Source organism: Equus caballus, chromosome 7, assembly GCF_041296265.1.
Source record: "Equus caballus isolate H_3958 breed thoroughbred chromosome 7, TB-T2T, whole genome shotgun sequence".
NCBI lineage: Eukaryota > Metazoa > Chordata > Mammalia > Perissodactyla > Equidae > Equus > Equus caballus.
In genome coordinates, this window is record NC_091690.1 from 3,901,779 (window position 1) to 3,920,185 (window position 18,407).

Consider the following 18,407-nt stretch of genomic DNA (forward strand, 5'->3'; position numbering starts at 1 on the left):
ATCTAAGATCTAACTCGTCGTCATTCGCTCCAGCAAATTCCAGATGGTTGGGTTTCGCTTCTGGTTTTTGGGTTGTTTTGGGAGAGGAAGAATTTTATTGTTTGCCACAAACATTCTGTGGCGTCTCAAGCCAATCGGAAGGCACAGAGCACAATGCATTTGTATAAAATGCCGACAGGGGTGTGCTCTCGTCTGTCACCTTCCCAGGGCACGGGTGTTGTGAGGTTTTTGCTTTCTCTGTTTTGCACGCCGGCCGGCTTGCACATCAATGCAGGATAAAGCTGACCGCACAGCTGAATTAGCGACAAGGAGCCAGGCCGCCTCCTCCTGCACACCCCGCACTCTCCTCTGCCAAAGACTCAGGAGAAGCACAGCCCGGCCCTGAGCCAGCAGCCCGGACGCCGCCCGGTGCCTGGTGTCGGGGAGAAAGCCCCGCGGCCGCTTCCCACCGGGGACCCCGCTGCCCTGACTTCCCCCGAAAGCTGGCCGGGCCCACGTGCTCCAACACCCACCCAGCCCTGTCCCCAGGCTCCGCCCTGCTCGTGGGCACGTAAAGGACGCCTCACCTGATTTGGTGACTCGGGACCGATCGGTGGGCCCTGGCTTCAGCTCATCTTCGTCTTTTTCCTCCTTTTTAATGTCTTCGGGCCTTTTCTCCTCCTTCTTATCGATCTTCTCTTCCTTCTTAATTACGGTTCTATTAAAAGACACGGTTATCAAACTCGAGTTCCTGAGACTGTGACAGGAGCGGGTCACACACACTCACACTTGCACACGGACCCCAGCAGCCGGCGGCCAGCGGATGGGGATGATCTGAAAACCGTGCTAAAGATAAGACCCTCTCTAGATGCAGCCCCCACTCCCACGTCGGTTACTAATGGTTATTAATCTAGAAAGATGCAGAAGGAAGCTGCGGGTTCCTGGTGCCGTCTCCCCACAATGCCAGACGCAGGGATGCGCGAGGCAGGCAGGCGTACACGGGCAAAACTCCACGCACACAGCAAGGCTTGTTAAGAGCTCATCTTAAGTGTCCCGTTTTGTACGTGCGGAGTATTATTTTCAGGTTTTCTAGGGAAAACGTTTTTTCCAATAAGTCCAGCATCAGATAGAATGGGGGTACAGGATGGGGACAGGAGGCTCCTGCTCATGAAGCAGTGGGTCACTTGCGCTGGACACCAACACGCCACACCTCGCAGCTTCCGCGGACTGCGGCGGAGTTAAAATGACACACGACGTGCCAGCAAGTGTGCAAAGTCTAACACTCCACCCGAAGGCGGTTTGATCGTAAGGCAGGGAAACAAGTCATGGTCGCCAGCCCATGCTGTCTGCCCCATTCCCTCATGCCGTCTGTCTCGGGTGTCAACCCCGAGCTTACTCAGGCCCAGGGCGGGTAAGCCGGGCCCGCAGGCCTCTGACCGGTGCTGCCCGCCCCCTCGACCCCACGAGCGGGCCCAGCTCAGGCTGACCGAGGAGACCTCCCAGCTCACTCCGCCTCCCTCCTAAACTTGCACAGCATGGAGCTGTGGGCTTTAAAATGATACCCATTTTCAGAAAATTTTTCATTTTAAAATTTTAAAAACTGTAAATATGCACAGGTAATCACTGATGGTGTGTACCAGAATCAACAACGTGCTGGTTTCCTTTTTAAACCAACACTATGGACACAGCAGACGTCACAGATGCAGGACTGCCCCTTATCCACGGTCTCAGTTATCCGAGGTCCACCACGGGCCGAAAATATTAAATGGAAAATTTCAGAAGCCAACCATTTGTAACTTCTAAATCGTGTGCTTTTCTGAGAAGCATGATGGAATCAAGCTGTGCCCGGGTCCCGCGTGTCCACGCTGTGTACGCCCCCCCCCGCCCTCAGTCCCTGAGGGGTCGTCTCGCATCTCAGATCGACTGTCACGGTATCGCAGGGCTTATGCTCACGTCGCCCGGATTTCACTTAATCACGGCCCATCAAGGCGCGAGAGCAGTGACGGTGGCCACTCAGGTACGCCCGAGAGAAGCTGTAAATGCTTCCTTTAGCGAAAAGATGAAAGCTCTCGACTTATTAAGGAAAGAAAAAAATCATATGCTGAGGTCGCCAAGATCTATGATAACTTTTATTGCAGGATATTGTTATAATGGCTCTATTTAATAGTAGCTATCATCGTTAACCTCTTCCTGTGCCTGGTTTTATAAATTAGACTTCATCGTACAGGGAAAAACTATGAAACTGTGTGTGTGTATGCACACTACACACACAAACACACACACACATATATGTGTATATCACACATTCGGCATTCTCTGAGGCTTGAGGCATCCACGGGGGGTCCTGGAACGCACCCCTGTGGATCAGGGGGACCACGGTACACTCGTCCCCCCCCCCCCCGCATCACCGTGAGCACCGCCACCGCACCGTCACTGCCCATCACCCGGCTCCTGCTCCTGCGACTGCAGTACACGCACGGTCACATGACCATGAGGACCCCTGCGCTGACGTCACTTCTTAAGACTGACGCAAGGGGACGGCACCGAGGTGGGCTCTACAGCGCTCCTCGGCTCACACCCCAAGGCCCATCCGCGTGGACACACACAGCTCTGGGCCCTTTCACCTGCAGCACAGCAGCCCTCGGCTGGTCACCGGCCCCTCCTGACAGGCACAGACGCTGCTTCCAGGAGCTAGGGCTGCAGAGAAGGCCACCTGAGGCGCAGCTCCGTCATGCCTCCCTGACTCCTGCGGGACGGCTACCTGCCCTGTACTCCCAGGGCGTCTCCGAAACACAGAGGAACTGGGGTAATGCTAATTACGTAAGCAGTCATTTCTAAGAAACAAATATGTATATAGGAAAAGGGCTGGAGGGCTACACACCCAAAAGCGTCGCCCCCAAGGGTGGGAGCGTGCTCGACACGTGCGCGCTTTCCAAATGGCATTGACACACACTCGCTGCTCGTCCAAGACAGCGAGGACAAGCCCCCCTCTCTGGAAAAGTCCCTCTATGCTGCTTAGGCTAACCTAAACCTGGAAATCCTTAAAACAAAAGAAAAGGTTAATGGAGGTGTTTATTTAAAGAGAAAAATATGGTTCAAACCAATCTGAAAACGTTCAACCTCCTAGGGAATCCACTGGAAGGCCGTCTGGTTTGAAACCTCTCCAGTTCATCATCTGGTTAAGGGCCCCCACACCGGGGCAGGGCGCCAGCCTGGACCGCATCCCAGCCCTGCCGCCCCCTCGCTGGGCACCTCCACTGGCTGAGCCCGCTCCCTCTTCCACTAGAGCACAGACGCCAGGACGGGCCCGGGACTAACGGAACCACCGACAACCATGAGCTAGTCATGCCCCTTCCTCTCTTCCACAAACACGGCGCACTTTCGCGATCCAACAACCAATGCGGGAGATGCACCCCCAACACCGTGGACACAAAGACTCTCCACGGCTCCCCAGTTCTCCCAACACCAACTGGCCAGCGCTGCAGACAGGGTGTGTCTCCTTGGAGAGGCTGCTGAGAAAATGACCGGACTCACTCCTAAACACACAAAGGCTAGTCTCATGCCCACTGCTCAGGGGCCGACAAATCCCAATTTGGCCACCATGACTGGCAATCAGGGGCTGGCCCAGTGGCGTAGCAGGTAAAGTTCTCACACTCAGCTTTGGCAGCCCGGGGTCTGCAGGCTTGGATCCCGGGCATGGACCTCTACATTGCTCATGTGCCATGCTGTGACAGCATCCCACATACAAAACAGAGGAAGATGGGCATGGATGTTAGCTCAGGGCCAATCTTCCTCACCAAAAAAAAGGACTGGCAATCACACCTTTACAAACCAAGTTCAACTTAGCAGGATTGACGACGTCCACAGCCACGTTTACTCGACTATAAACGTTCCTATAAAACAGCAAAATGGAATCACTAGGAGACTGGCAGAGTCTCAGCAAAAGTTCGATTTTTAGAGCGTGAGTGGATGTAGACGTGGAAACAGCTTGTGTCGACATTATGAACTGAATAGACGCTCAGTGCTGAGAACAGTGCCGTATCCAGCACGTCACCAAAGACTACCTTCTCAGAAAGATATGCCTGCGATTTTTTTTTGGTCAGGAGTTAACACCTGTGCCCATCTTCCTCTGTTTCATATGTGGGACACCGCCACAGCATGGCCTGACGAGCGGTGTTAGGTCTGCACCCGGGATCCGAACCCAGGAATCCTGGGCCTCTGAAGCCGAGCGTGTGAATGTAACCACTACACCACCGGGCTGGCCCCAAACCTGAGATTTTGATAAAAGTATAAATAAGCAATGCCTGCTTTGAAAGACCTGTCCCTATTTCCATCTGGATTAAAGAAACAAACTGCATCCTCTATAGACAGTGTAGCTCAGACCCGGAGTTCCCAAACCACTGTGTCAAGGTAGCCCCGGGGACCACAGAGAGCTCAGGCACCCTGGGGCGTTTTAAGTCTCCGACTTGACAGTGGTCAGATACCACACAGACACTCGCGTGAGGCCATTCACTTCAGTACTAAATCGGGCTGCATCCTTTTAGACGATGCTGCATCTTTGCAAAGCTGGGTTTCCGCAGTTGCTTTGATAAAAAGCAGGAGCTGTGTGAAAACCAGTCTGGCTCAGGAAACGAGTCCAAGGTTTGAGAGGCCGTGCAAGGGCCCAGAATGTAGAATGAAATAAAAATATTACTCTTTCATTTCGTGTGTGTTATGTTTTTCAACAGGCTACTAAGCTGTCTGAACATAAACACTCATTAAGGATCAGCAGATCCATTTTTTAGGTACTGGTTAATTCACAAAACGTCTTTATTGAAAGCTGAGGATGGAAGTGGCAGCACGAAGAAAGATCACCTGGGATGTGACCGGGAGGCTGTTCACGGCGAGGAGGACGCACGCTCGCTCCCTGCCGGCCCCGAGGCTGCCGCCCGCCCCTCCCAGCCCTCCACCCAGGAGAAAGGTGTTCAAACGTCACTTTACTTTTCCACTTTGACCTCCACAGGATGGTATCTGTCAGCGCTCGTTAACTTTTCCTTCTTCACTTCGCACTCTTTTCGGTCGGACAGCTTTTTGCCAGCTGGTTCGTTTTTGGCCTAAAACACAACACGGGCAGAAACGGCTCAGGGTCCACGTGCCCCTGCTGTGGGACCTGGGCAGGGGACACCGGCGCGCACTGCTCACCTTCTCCACGGAGATCATCCTCCCGTGCAGCTCCGTCCTGTGCAGGTGGCTGATGCACTTGGTGGCCTCGTCGGACGTGGACATGGTGACGAAGCCGTAGCACCGAGCCCCAGGGCTGCGGGCGTTGGTTACCACTTTGGCCCCAACAACCTTCACGAGAAAGGGCACCCTTATTCCCGCCTCCAAGTGAGAAAGCACATGACGCGTCCAAAGTGATCAGCAGCTAAGTGACCATCAGAACCACTTCCACCAGTTTTGACTTCTCTGGAAACTAGTTTCTCAGAATGAGTTATTAAAGCGGTTCTAATTAACCCCGCCCTATCGAAATACGATTGCTTTCGATACAAGACCAGCCCCTGGAATGACAGAAAACAGACAGGAAAAGCTGAGGACAGTTCAACGGCACTAACCACACTCGTCAATGAACCAGAGGTCCTTCCCACTCGGATCACTTCCTGCGATGCCACTGTCCCCGTGGCTGGCTGGGGGCTAGCCACTCAGACATGCACTCATCCCTGCGGGCACGGCTGAAACGGCTCTGATACAGATGCGGAGTGGACTTCCGCTCCCGGCCGGGATGAAGTCCCTAGCATTTACGCCCCCGCTGCCTGGAAAATCTAAACAACTGGAGGCCACGTAGGCCACAAGGGTTTTTAGACACCGGACATCAGCCCTCACAGGACGGGGAGTCCTGTAAGCGGGGAGCACACAAGGTGAGCCATGCGGCTGCCCTGGCTCACTGCCTGGGGCCTCCGGGGAGGAGGAACTGAGGGGGCGGTACCCCGAGTCAAGCAGAGCTCAGTCTGAGGAGATCAAGGCAGTGAGAGAGCAAAGAGCCACACAGAGCCCTGAAATTCACGGGGCATCGGCTGAGTGCTCACAGAGTGCGGTCCCGGGAGTGGACAAAGCCAGCCCCGAACGAAGGCTGCTCTGGCCCCGTGAAGTCTAACAGCCCCAGGAGGAGCAAGTGACAGACCGTGTCTCAGCAGGAGCTCCAGGACATTTACAGGGACACAAGAATAACCTGCTCCCGACACGGTAAAGCGCGAGGTCTGCTGTCTGATTAAATGACAAGGCTCGCCAAGCAGCAGAGAATCCGATGCTAACGAAGAAAAGAAAAAACAGTCAAGAGGAGCAGGCCCAGAAATGACACGACGATCGACTTAGCGGACGTGGATCGTGAACAGTTATTTCAGCCGTACCCTGAATGTTCAAGAAGGTGGGGGGATGACTGAGCACCCCAGGTAAACACACGGAAGATACTGAAAAGGACCCAAACCTGACTTCTGGAGGAGACGACGACGCTAGACGGGACTGACAGTGGACGCTGCAGAAGAAAAGATTCGGGCAGGTGAAGACATAGTAAGAGAAGCCGTTCAAAATGAAACCAAGAAAAAAAGTGGAAAACAAAACAAAGCAGAGCGGCGGGGAGCTGGGGGACGCGACTCGCAGAGTCCTCAGAGGCAAGGAGCACACACGAAGGCAAAGCACGGCGGCAGACAGCCCCACGGCAGGGATCAAGGGAAAATCGCACGGCAGCGGAGGAAGAGGAGCCATGGTGCGCTAAGGAACAAAGGCGAGAACACAGCAGACAGGGCGGAAACGACGGGAGCCGGAGGGCCGTGGAGTGGCACTGCCGTCTGGAAGAAGATCACCCAGCCGGGAACGCCACACCCGGTGAAAACAGCTTTCAAGCTGAAGGCAGGAGACGACTTTTTCAGACTTGTGAAAGCAGCAGGAAGGCACCATCGGCGAGCCCGTGCTATGAGGAAGGTTTAAGGGGGGAGGAGAAAGAGACCCAGTGGGAACCTGGGTGTATGAAAAGGAGTAAAGAGCACCCCAAATGGCAAACAGGGGAAACTAAAAACCCATGTCTTTTCTTATTTAAAAATCTCTTTAAAAGATAGCTGTCTCAAGCAAAAACAAAAGCAAAACACACACACACACAAACAAGCCCATCATGTACTGTGTGGTTTATTAAATAGAAGTAAAACGTATGATGATAACACCACAAAGGCTGGGAGGGGACATGGCAGAGCACTGCTGTAAGGTTCTTGTGCCATCTGGGAACTGGATAACATCGCTGGGGGACAGACCACGGTTAAGTCGAGATCTGTACCATAATTCCTACAAGCAACCACTAAAAAAAAGTAGCTCATCCAATGGGTCAAGGAAGAAATCAAGAGGAATCAAAAACTACCATAAGAAAAGTGAAAACGGAAATACAACACACCATGACTTCTGGGATGCAGCCAAAGCCGTTCTAAGAGGGAATTTCCTAGCAATAAAGGCCTATCTCAAGAAACAAGGAAAATATCTAATAAACAACCTACCTTTACACAAAGAACTAGAACACAGTTACACTAGTTACATATACTAGTTATAGATAATAAGCCACAAATCACAAAAAACACTCAATACAAAAGGCGGCAGACAACCAGGAACAAGGGATCCAAGAAGAAACAGCAGAGAGAGAAAACACAGAGCAAGATCGGGGACTGATTGCCCCTGGACCCACTGGCCACGGGCAGGACATCCAAGCAGTGGGGCGGAGCCGGCCTGTGGGGAGTGCCCGAGACGAAGGGCCCTGGGCTCTGGCTCCGACCACCTGATTCAGCGGGTCAACGTGAGTGAGCCACCCCCTCTCTCCAGAGCGCAGTGTCCCCAAGTGCGAGACGACAGAGGGGGTCCTATGCTCTCCAGGTTCCCAGCAGACCCTGACATTCACGCTTCTGCCCGCAGCGATGCAGGAGCACTGCTCTCCTGCAGAGGAAAGCCCCGATCTGACCAGAGCACCCATCTGGGGCAAAGGGGACCAGAGCCTCCGCAGAGAGGGACACGAATGTCAGTTCTCCCATCAGAGATGAAGCTGCACATTCTTCCCCCTCCTCCAGGGCAGGGGCTGAGCCAATTATGGGCCATGTGACCTTTCCATCAAACTAATCATCCTTGCAAAGGCATCACTTCTGACGATAGATAAACCCGAACGAGAGCAGACACCACGAGAAGCTCGAACATCCCTGTCCCCCCGCTGCCCTCGGCCATCGGCCCTCACAGCGGCCTCTGGTTAGTTCAGTTACAGAGCTTGTCCCACCGCAGGGCTTTCCCAAGTCCTGCTCTGAGTCCAGAGCTGAGCTCCATGGGCAAGGCCGACTCTAACCACGTGGGCCTTGCCCTAAACCTGATTTGCTCAGGGAGCTCTGCTGAACCCACCTGCCCAGCCTAAATCAGGTCTCCCCACCACACACAGAGGGCACGCTGTAATTCTCCTTCATATACTTATTGTGATGTGCTCTGTGTGTTTATTTCTTAAATGATTTTTCCACCAGACTGCAGGCCAGGGACCTTGTATCTGTCAGGTTCCGCTTTGGAATCAGGGCCTGAGTCGAGAAGGAGGTCAACAAAATAACTGAACGGGTAGGTTACAACTTAACAGTTCTCTTAGCCTGGCTGAATGCTTCCTGTGGGTCCTGTCTGCTTGTCACTAACGCATTCACCAACACCTCATCGGGTGACACGGACCTGAGCAATGAACCCTTGGGCAGCCAGGATGGCACAGCCGCCAAACCTCTGCCTGGAGTCCCTGTGACTTCTTGACACCCAGCAGTAATTGCCCACGCCCTGCTGGAGGGCCACTCCACAGGGCCACGGCAGTCCCTCGGGCTGAGAACAAGACTCTTTCGTTATCCAACTCCAAGACAGGGGAATTGCTTTCAAGTGTCCTTCGAGTCCCTCGGAAGGCTTCTGAATTCTGTGATTTTCCTCCTGCCCCCGTGAGCATTATAGTAGTTCATTTACTTTTAAACCACTATTACGTGCCAGTTCTCAACCCACACAAGATGTCAGAAGAGATGAAAGTGGACTCTTACTCATGGTTAAGGAAAAGGACACGCCCGCTCCCAGTTCTGCGTAGGTCAGAAGGCAGCAGCCTCCTTAAGAGGAGTCAGGACCACGAGAACATTACACAGTAGCTCTTTGTACCCACTTTTGGAGTGGTGTTCCTCTGTGCCACAAGGAGCTACCTGCTCCCCGTCACCCACTCTTGCCCAAGGAACAAGGCACACCACCCAGGACTGGGCGGGGGGCTCCCCCTGGGGTTTTTTATTGTAGTGGTTGTTTTTCAAGACCAGAAATGAGAACCAATACAATTCAACAAAGCCAGAACTCAGTTTCTGAGCTCCTGCGTTGACTTCTTAACGCCAACGCGAGGCTGGGGGCAGGACGCACGGAGAGCATACCTTGCCGTACTTGCTGAAGAGGTTCTTCAGATCGGTGGCCCGAGTCGTGGAAGACAGCCCGCTCACCCACAGGTTCTTCCCCGAAGCGCTGCCGGCCCGCCCTGGAGCAGGAGGGAGACGGTCACGCCCCGCCGGGGGCTCTAACAGGGAGCATGGCCGTCCTGGGACGGGAGCCCTCTCTTCAACCTAACTACGTCTGCTGTCAGCCCTCCCGACTCAAGAATTTAAATGCTGCCAACACACAGGACGGGACACAGAAAGTCTGCATCCTGGGAACTGAGAGTCCTTACGGTAGGGATAACCGTGCCCGTGTCAGCAACAGCGGGAATGCCTCTCCACGCCCAGTGCTCAAGCAGGACAGCAGTGGCTGCGACCCTGGTCACATTATTATTCCACGGGCAGAAAGACTCCTGTCCTGCGATACGGTTCTCACTACCCCATAAATGATAACCACGCTAAAGACACAGAAGACACGAGCTCACCAACGTTTAACGCTCGTCTCTCGAGGTGCCCACTGGCTGGTTAATTCCAGGAATCCACAATAAAGCAAACTACTGGGTCCAGACTGTGGACGCCTGCAGGCCCCCCTCCCCAGATAACGGCTCCGAAGGTGGCTCCCACCGCGTGAGTTAAACCATACCTTTTTCATCCTTAATGATTGGCTTTATATCTTTTTCTTCCTTAAAAGAGCTAGAGACAAAAGTTAATGTTACTCATACAGGAAAAACACGAAAGAGAACTAAATTAAAAGTATGATATGTGCTAAAACTGAATACCTACCAGAAAATTAGTCTGAAATAAAACTTTACCAAACACCTTTGCAAGCTTCTAGTGGGAATCTGACCCCCAAATACAACGTCAGATTCTTAAAAGTCAATTCGATTTAGCTGAAGGGAGCGCTTAATTTAAGAACACAACCATAGTAGGTTGAGAAAAAGAAACGGAATCGAATCGCCCATTAAAAATACACAAAGAGAAATCAAACATTCTTTAGCAGTAAACTAGTGTCATCAGTCTGGCTGGCCAATGGCAGGACAACAGCTTATGCGTGTCATTAAACGACCCATGAAAAGGAGATAGCGTCTGGTCTAAAACTGAGAAAAAACAAACCTCATTTTCTGATCAGCGCCCTCACTGGCTGAGGACTCTTTAGGAGCCGGAGGGACTTCATTACAAGCTTCAAAAGCAAGCTTCGGCCCGTCTTCGTGGCTATCCCCGGGCTCGGGGCTCGAGGCTTCCGGGGGCGCTTCCGCGGCCTCCTCGCTACAGGCTCCCGCGGGCTCGCAGGCTCCCCTGCTCTGCTCCGCTCGCTGCTCTAGCCCTACAGGCTCGCAGTCCGTCCGCGCGCCAGCGCCCGGCTCCTCCGCCGGCTCCCTTTTCACTACCGCTAACAGGCTGTCTGCCTGGCTCGCCTGAGCCTGGCCCGGGGACTCGCCGGCCACATCTAAAGCACCCTCCTCCGGGTGGCCGCTGCCAAAAAGGTCCTCTTCCTCCGCAAGCTTTCTGTCTGGCCCCACGCTACTTGTATCCTGGGCAAATGGCTGCTCCAGCTCGGGACCTTCTTCTTTTACTGGCTCAGATTTACAAGTTTCCCCCAAAATGTCGAGTATTTTCTCATTTTCTACGGATTTAACAGGAATAGAATGGCACAAGGTTTAATTACCAGGGAAATAAAGCAATCACAAATGCGGCACGGGCACGGCGGCCACACTAACACGAAGAGAAGAGCTAGCTACACAGAGATTGGAAAACCCGCGGGGACACACACTCACACCGGGTACACTACCTGCGCTGCGACCACCGCTAGGCAAGCCTCTACGCTACAGGGAAGAGAAGAGAAAAGGCCCCACAGATTTAAACACCCACAACCATTCGGCTGCTTCCCGAACGTCTTCGTGTGTCTGTTCAAGTCTGGGGCTTCTGACTTCTTTTTCCAATGTCCGAGGCGGCGAAGCGAATGCCATCACCGTTCACTGACAGCTCAATTTCCAAATTTCTTCGCGTTTCTTTTAACAGAACAGTCCAACATGAAAACCAGACTCTCTTCCGACGGCGGGAGATACGCGCAGTCCAGGAGGGGAGGACACGTTGGAAATTCTCATGGAGAAACAGTTTCCTCTTCTGGGATCCACCCTTTCTGGGGTCCCGAGCGCCCTGACACCGCTTTATCCTGCCTCAACTGCACTAACGGAAAGGCCGGCAGCAAGATATCACAAGATCTGTTTCATGTGTGGAAACACATGGAAGAATCGCTTAAATGCCACGCTACGTGGTCAGAGGGAGGAAATCACGACTGCCCCTCACCAAACACAGCGGCCTCTAGGCCAGCACGGCACTGCCACAGATCTGGTGATACGAGTGGGTTTCCAATCTCTGATCCTCGAACGATCTGGATTGCCCACCATTAAAGTAATTTACGAGACCGTAACACAGCTTAAGAGAGAGACAGCTCGGAAAAACAGCAGCGAGACCTTTCAAACCACAATGGCGTGTTTGTCTTATCAGTACCTGGCTCCGACAGGGGCTCTTCAACGTCCTGTAGAGAGAGAGAAAGAGAGAGAAAGGCCACCAGGCCTTACAAACGGGGCAGGCACACTTCCCCGGGAGACACAGCTTTCAAGCAAGCAGCGGCAACACCGAGCCCGTCCGAGCCCCCAGGGTCCGGCCAGCCCACCCCAAGTGCCAGCTGACCTAACGGCCTCTGCAGCTGGCGGACTCCAAGTCAAGGCAGAGACCACACGAGGGCCGCCGCTTTCTAAGTTGCACTAGACCGAAAAATGTATTCCTCCCAACGTAACCCAGTATTTCTAAGCGGACCCTGTGACAAAGGCATCTCTACCTTGTTAAGCCCTCCCCCAACTCCCCACTGTCCCCAAGACGAGAAGCTGAACCCCAGACTCTGGTCGTCAGGCCCACTCGTATCCTCCACCCCTCCAGTGAGCCACTCTCCCTTCTGCCCCCTCACGGGGCGAACTCCTGACCAACACGAGACCTCAATCCACAGAGGACGCCTCCAGGAAGCCTTCCAGAAGCTTGCGTGGCCCAACTCTCCCCTTCTAGTTCCGTTCCCGTTGGTTGCGAGCCCGCCCCCATGGACTGCAGACCCTGAGAGTGACAGTTCGCCTTCAGCCCTCACCCCCAGCCCTGGGGGCTGCGTCCATGCTTCCTGAGCCATTTGCACACACGCTGTGGACAATGTACCACTGCCCTCAAGTTTCCAGTGGCGCAGAACCACACGGTAACCTACCGGAGGGACTTTGAAGTCCATTGGTGAAGCATCCAGAGTGTTCTCGAAGCCGTCGCCATCCACCTGGAAGAGGACATGAAGATGGCTTCGTGGAGACAGCGCCGCACACGCCGCGGCCTCCCCCGCCCCGTGCAGGCAGCCTGCGTGTCTGTTCCCCTCCCAGGCCCACCGTCCTCTGCGAGCCCACTGCTGGGTGCTGTCGTCTACCAGCCGCCTCCCTGCCAGCCCGCTCCGGGCCTGGCGACACCAGCGGCTCTGACAGCGGCTCGCAGAGGCAGCACTGTCAGGAGTGTCTGAGTGAACCCATGAACTCATCTCCCAGGCAGCTTTGTCAGCATCCCCCGCCCGCCTCAGCATCCCCAAAGCAGAGCTCAAGACGGAAATGATAAACTTCACACTCCTCTCATCTCACTTGTGGCCAGACTTTTAAGATAAGAATAAGTGCCCATTTCTGGAGTGTTTTGTTTAAAACAAATACTTGATTGTCATCTCTTTTCGCTGTTTACTATGTATTAAAAAAACTCCTATGTTAAAGGTTACTAAATTCGACCATCTCTTATTTCTTCAAGTGAAATATAAAAAAGACCCCTTCCCCGATATTTTTCTGTTTTTCCCTTTTCTAGGTTTGAACCTCAAAACCTGGGTGCTTCCACTAACCGAGAAGTTTGAAAGCAAGACCACCCTCTGGGAACGATCAACACTTGCACACAGGACCACGCTGAGGGGGGAGGACAGATGAGTTGCTCAACGCTACCCCAGGCTGAAGGGCAGCAACATTTGGAGCGTGTGACTTTTGACCCCTAAGGTTCAAAGTTCAGTCCTAGGAGAGCAGTTCTTTCCAGTCTAAAGCGATATGGCCTTAAGTAAATAAATAAAACCACTGAACCAAAGCAGCTGGGCACGCCGAGTCCTTAAGAGCTGTCAGCCAGCTCTCGCAGGGCCGCCCCGCAGAGCTCTGTGCCACAGCACGAGAAGCGACGCTGGGAACTGAGTTACAGACAGCGCTTGGCCACAAGGACACGTAAAAACATCCAAGGACTATCTGGATGATGAAACTATGAACTTTTTTGTTTTATCTTTCTACAGTTCTCTTTTAATTTACTTTAAAAGGGAAATACTTTCACTGTGTTGGCCTTGCATTTTCGACTTTTGGCTGGAAAGTGTCTCCCATCCCACTGCAAACGTCTCCTCCAACACTGCAGAGATCACGGTCATCCACTTGTTAACATCCGACCTGGGTGGCATCTAAGCGGCTCTAATTTACCCACAAGGTTCAGACATGGACTTGGGCAATCGCGGTGATGGGTGGCTGCGCCGTGTGCTGTCAACCAGGCACCAGCGTGCCCGCACTCGTGTCACAGCACACAAGCCCCGGGGGCCTCAGGGCTGCCGGCACATTCCGCCAGGTCCCCGAGTTACCTACAGCGTGCCCCGTGAGCTGAGCCGGGAGCTCCCGCAGCTGCGCAGCCACGTATCCTTTGCTGTCGCAAAGGGACTCGAGAATGCCGTCGGCCCCCAAGCCCGCGGTGCTGCTGCTCTCGGCATCGGCTTCCCCGAGCACGCTAACGTCCACCATGTCCATGTCCGGCAAGCCCTCCAGCCCGGCTTCCGTGTCCTCCTGAAAGGGGAGGAGAGGTACTGACGACGGGGACGAGGACGCGGGCCTCCAGCCGCCACCGCCATGGGGATGCCACGTACCTGCCCGTCTCTGGAATCTTCTTCCAGGCCGTTGTCTTCCGTGCCCTCTTCCTCCGTCTTCTGTCCTAATCACAGAACAGCTGTTCAGTCACAGCACTCAGGTCCTGCCCTCAGAGGGAGTCTACGCGGGGCGACAGATTTCAACCTGGGGAGAGCACGTGACACGCAAACAGAGAGTGGCCGCTCCTCTACCACATGTGGCTCCATCCCACCTGGGCCAGGAAACCTACGCTACGGAATCTATGCCATGGAAAGCCTTTTGACTTTGAAAAACACCTAAGAGCTCCAGGAGATTTCAAAACGACGCCGAACCAAGGCAAACACCCCAACAGAAAAACAAGAAGACAAACACAGCCCGTCTCCAACCAACAGAAACTTCAGAGCGCCCTGTCCGTCTAGCAACCAAGGAACCACGGCCACAACCACGGGCGGGGGCACTGACGGGCGGCTCCCCTGCATCGCACCCGCTGTCAGTCTTCGGCCCGGGGCCATGTTTTGCAAGGTGAAAGGGCAAAGGCCACCACGGACCCCGTGGTCATCCCGGGTGCTGTGAAGGCACAAGAACCGTTCCAAGTTACTGCTCGGGCTCCCACGGGGCTGGAGGGCAGGGGCGCAGAAACGTCTAGACTCAGGAGGCGAGTGCTAACTCTGGGCTGCAAAGTATCGACAGCCTTAAAAACCTGCGTCCCTGGTGTGCCAGGAACGCTCTCTGAGCACAGGCCCTACGATGTCTGACGAGGAACTCGAAACACAGGTGCTCCTTCGGCTCTAGAAAGTGCGCATGGCCAACCGTCCAAAGGAATGACCCCAGGGCACGTTCTGTTCCCACGGGGACACCAGTGGTTCTCGACGGGCCAGTGGGTGTAATCTGTCAATGACTGGAGACGCTTTTGGCGCCACAACTGGGGGAGTCTGCTGGCGTCTGGGGCACAGCGACCAGGGACGCTGCTCAACGCACCGTAAGGCACCGACAGCACCTGCCATGACACCCAGCTCAAACTGTCGATGGTGCCGAGGCTGGGAAACCCATGGTAGAGCAGAGAATGGATTGCAACTTAAACAACAGTAGGCTTTTAAAGAATATTTAACGATATGTAGAAACACCCACAAAGCAAAAGAAATAATAATAAAAAAATAAAAAAAAACAAAACCACGTAATCTACTTTTACTAAAAAACATGAGTGAGTCTGTATACTCACAAGTGTGAAGATGCGTTTGTGAGAAAGACAGACGCGGCTCGGGCAGTCGCCAACAGGGCTTAAAACACTGAGTTACGATAAGATGAGAAAGTTTTACTTTCACATGTGTACTTTCCTTGAAATTTTTAAAAACAAGGAAACGAAACATAAGAAACTTCCATCCCTGATAAAGACGCGACCCGCAGCGTCCACAGCTCTAGCATCTCCTTCCCCGTTCTGATCAAGAATCACTCAGGGGACATCGCTGCACCACGTGTCGGGCCCCGCGCTCTCCACGTCTACGATTTAACTCTCCCTGCGACGCCAGCAGGTTTGTCGCCGCACCTGACGCAGGAGAATCGGATCCAGCTCCAAAGCTGGGACTCAGAAACCTCAGCTGTGCCACCTCCCGTTCTGTCTACACCCGGCACGTCCTTGGGAAATACGCGGTCTAAGAACGCTTGTTAATTGCACCCCATTTCCAGGCCTCGAACAGCCGCCTGCAGGGCCCGCCCAGGACGGAAGGAGAGATGCAGAGGAGACGGCTGCCCCCGCAGCACGGGACCCCAGGGCCTGGTCTCAGTGACGACTGATGACAAGCAGGGGGCGGAGGGGGCCACAGAGACCGGAAAACCACATTTTAATCCCACGCAAACCTAACTCAAACTTTAACCTTTCAACACACATCCACGAGTCCTCAGCCCTCTGCCTGTCTAGCTGAGTCGGGGAGCGACTGTCCTCTTCACAACGAGGAAGCTTTTCTCGGCAAGTTTAGTGGCTTTTTACAATGGGAAGCAGCAGTCGCTCGTGAATTTCCAGTGAGTACGGCACGGACCCTGGGGAACGGCTGGTTAATTCCCCCCCGTCACTCCTACATTACCTCGAGGACTTGGCATCAACCAGGACACGGTGAGGGTCCAGCACTGTCGCTAACCAGGAGCCCAGACACCTCCCAAACACGCCAGCTCAACGTGGGAGACCTGCGGGACCTGCCACTGCCCCTTCCCCGGGCTTCGGTGACTCCTCCCAACAGGCGAGAGAAGGACCAGCGAGCATCCTCCTGCTCGCGGTCAGAGCCGTACAGGCACAGACGCTCTCTATGCCAGTGGAAGGGACTGTCCCCAAAGCTCTCCGGACAGAAGGCCAACTCCGGGCAGCTCCGATGGGACCTCAGACACAGACACGGGGATCTGAGGCTGCGTCTGCCTAAGGACACGAAGATTCCCTGACAGGAGCCGAGCTCGCTGTGACCCGTAAGCCTCGAACCTCCACGGTTTGCAGTGAGCAGCGACACTACAAACTCGCAGGCTGATCCCCAGTCGCCCCGCGGCTGCTGGAACGCAGGCCTCCAGCCACGGCGGACCCCATGGCCTCGCACAGGGAGGTGCCGTGCGTGCCGGCTGCAGGCCCGCCTCTCTCCATCCGCAGCCTGCGGGACACTCAGCGTTTGTCGCTGAAACACGGGCCGTTGCAAAAACAGCAAAACACACCAACGTTTTCCAACTAAACTCCAAAGTAAATCCTTTACGTAATCTAAGCAAAAATAACCTTCCAAAACGCGTGCACACGTTCCAACCCGTGAGACGGGTTATGGAAAAGCTGTGCTTGGAAACGCTGTTCAAAAAGGAAGCTGAAATTGTGGAAAATGTCACAAAGCACCGTCTCTGTGCCTTTCTGAGCCGCCGTCCTCCGCTGCCCGGATCTGAGGCTCCTTCAGATGAAAGGGACACGGACCAGGTCCGTGCACCATCTCTCCAGGACACAAGCCCCTGGCACAGGAGTTTCAAACTACGCTGTCCTTAATGTTGCAAAACCTAACGTCAAGGAGGGCAGCAAGGGTTCAAAGTGTTACGGAATGAAGCGCTTCCAAGAATGCCTGATATCAGCCGTGAAGAGGAGCGAGGCCCCGACACAGCCGCACGTGGACGGACCTGCACACGCGACGCTCAGGGAGAGAAGCCGACACAGAAGGACACACAGCGTGTGCCCCATGGACCGGAAACGTCCAGAACAGGGAAACCGCTAGAAACACAAAGTCAATTAGACATCACCAGCGTCTATGGGGAGGGACGGCTAACAGGCATAGGGGCTTCTTTCTGGGTGAAAACGTTCTAGAATTAGACAGTGGTGACAGCCTGCTGAGTATACTAAAAAGTGCTGCGGTATCCACCTTAAACAGGTGCATCTCACAGCGTGTGACCTACATCTCGATTTTTTAAAAAGAACCCCACTAGGAAAACAGAGGCTGGGTGCAAATACTCCCGCCAGTCTATTTTGGACCCTAAGGAAGCTGGGATCTATTCGGTCTCCGGTGGGTGTCATTTTCCTCGGTTCCAGACCTATTTTTTGAAGCAGGAAGGAAGCCCAGCAGGTGCCTCTGGCTGCTCTGCCCAGCTGTGGCAGCCTTCAGAGCGTGCATTACGCTAGGTCTTTTTTAATCCCAATGACACCGACTGTTTTTCTTTTTTTTTTCTTTTTTTTTTTTGCTGAGGAAGACTGGCCCTGAGCTAACATCTGTGCCCGTCTCCCTCTATTCCATGTGTGAGATGCTGCCACAGCACGGCCTGCTCAGCGGTGTGTAGGTCTGCACCCGGGATCCGAATCCCTGAACCCCGGGCCGCTGAAGCGGTGCACACAAGCTTAACCATGATGCCACCAGACCAGCCCCGCCGAGAGTAGTTTCTAATAAATATTTTCATTTTGCTCGACACCCACACGTCTCTGTAGTCCTGCCGTGAACGCCTGACGCAGCAACGTGTCAGGTGCTGAAAAGCAAAGCTGACTGTCAGACGGGGGTGACAATGGGCGCCAAGCAGGTTCTCCCGGCCCGGTGGGGGGGGGGGTTTGGGGGGGAAGAGCCCCCCAAATCGGTTTTCTACTCAGCAC

The 18,407-nt window shown here is 54.1% G+C and overlaps 1 protein-coding gene across 4 annotated transcripts in view; it reads right to left on the reverse strand.

Moving 5' to 3' along the window:
• The window catches only part of SAFB2 (scaffold attachment factor B2), a 30,177-nt gene that overhangs the window by 10,129 nt on the left and 1,641 nt on the right, over nucleotides 1–18,407 (reverse strand). For 3 of the 4 annotated variants that reach the window (XR_002808999.2, XM_023644507.2, XM_023644506.2), the window contains exons 3-12: nucleotides 14,344–14,408; nucleotides 14,069–14,263; nucleotides 12,646–12,708; nucleotides 11,907–11,934; nucleotides 10,509–11,019; nucleotides 10,039–10,088; nucleotides 9,399–9,499; nucleotides 5,161–5,310; nucleotides 4,960–5,072; nucleotides 567–697 (exon numbers count right to left, since the gene is read on the reverse strand). Coding sequence is in view for 3 of the 4 variants with exons in the window: in XM_023644507.2 (XP_023500275.2) it covers nucleotides 567–697; nucleotides 4,960–5,072; nucleotides 5,161–5,310; nucleotides 9,399–9,499; nucleotides 10,039–10,088; nucleotides 10,509–11,019; nucleotides 11,907–11,934; nucleotides 12,646–12,708; nucleotides 14,069–14,263; nucleotides 14,344–14,408 (1,407 nt within the window). In the remaining variant the exon portion in view is untranslated. Of the gene's footprint in view, nucleotides 1–566; nucleotides 698–4,959; nucleotides 5,073–5,160; nucleotides 5,311–9,398; nucleotides 9,500–10,038; nucleotides 10,089–10,508; nucleotides 11,020–11,906; nucleotides 11,935–12,645; nucleotides 12,709–14,068; nucleotides 14,264–14,343; nucleotides 14,489–18,407 lie in introns of all 4 variants that reach the window. The other variant, XM_023644508.2, reaches the window with a different exon arrangement.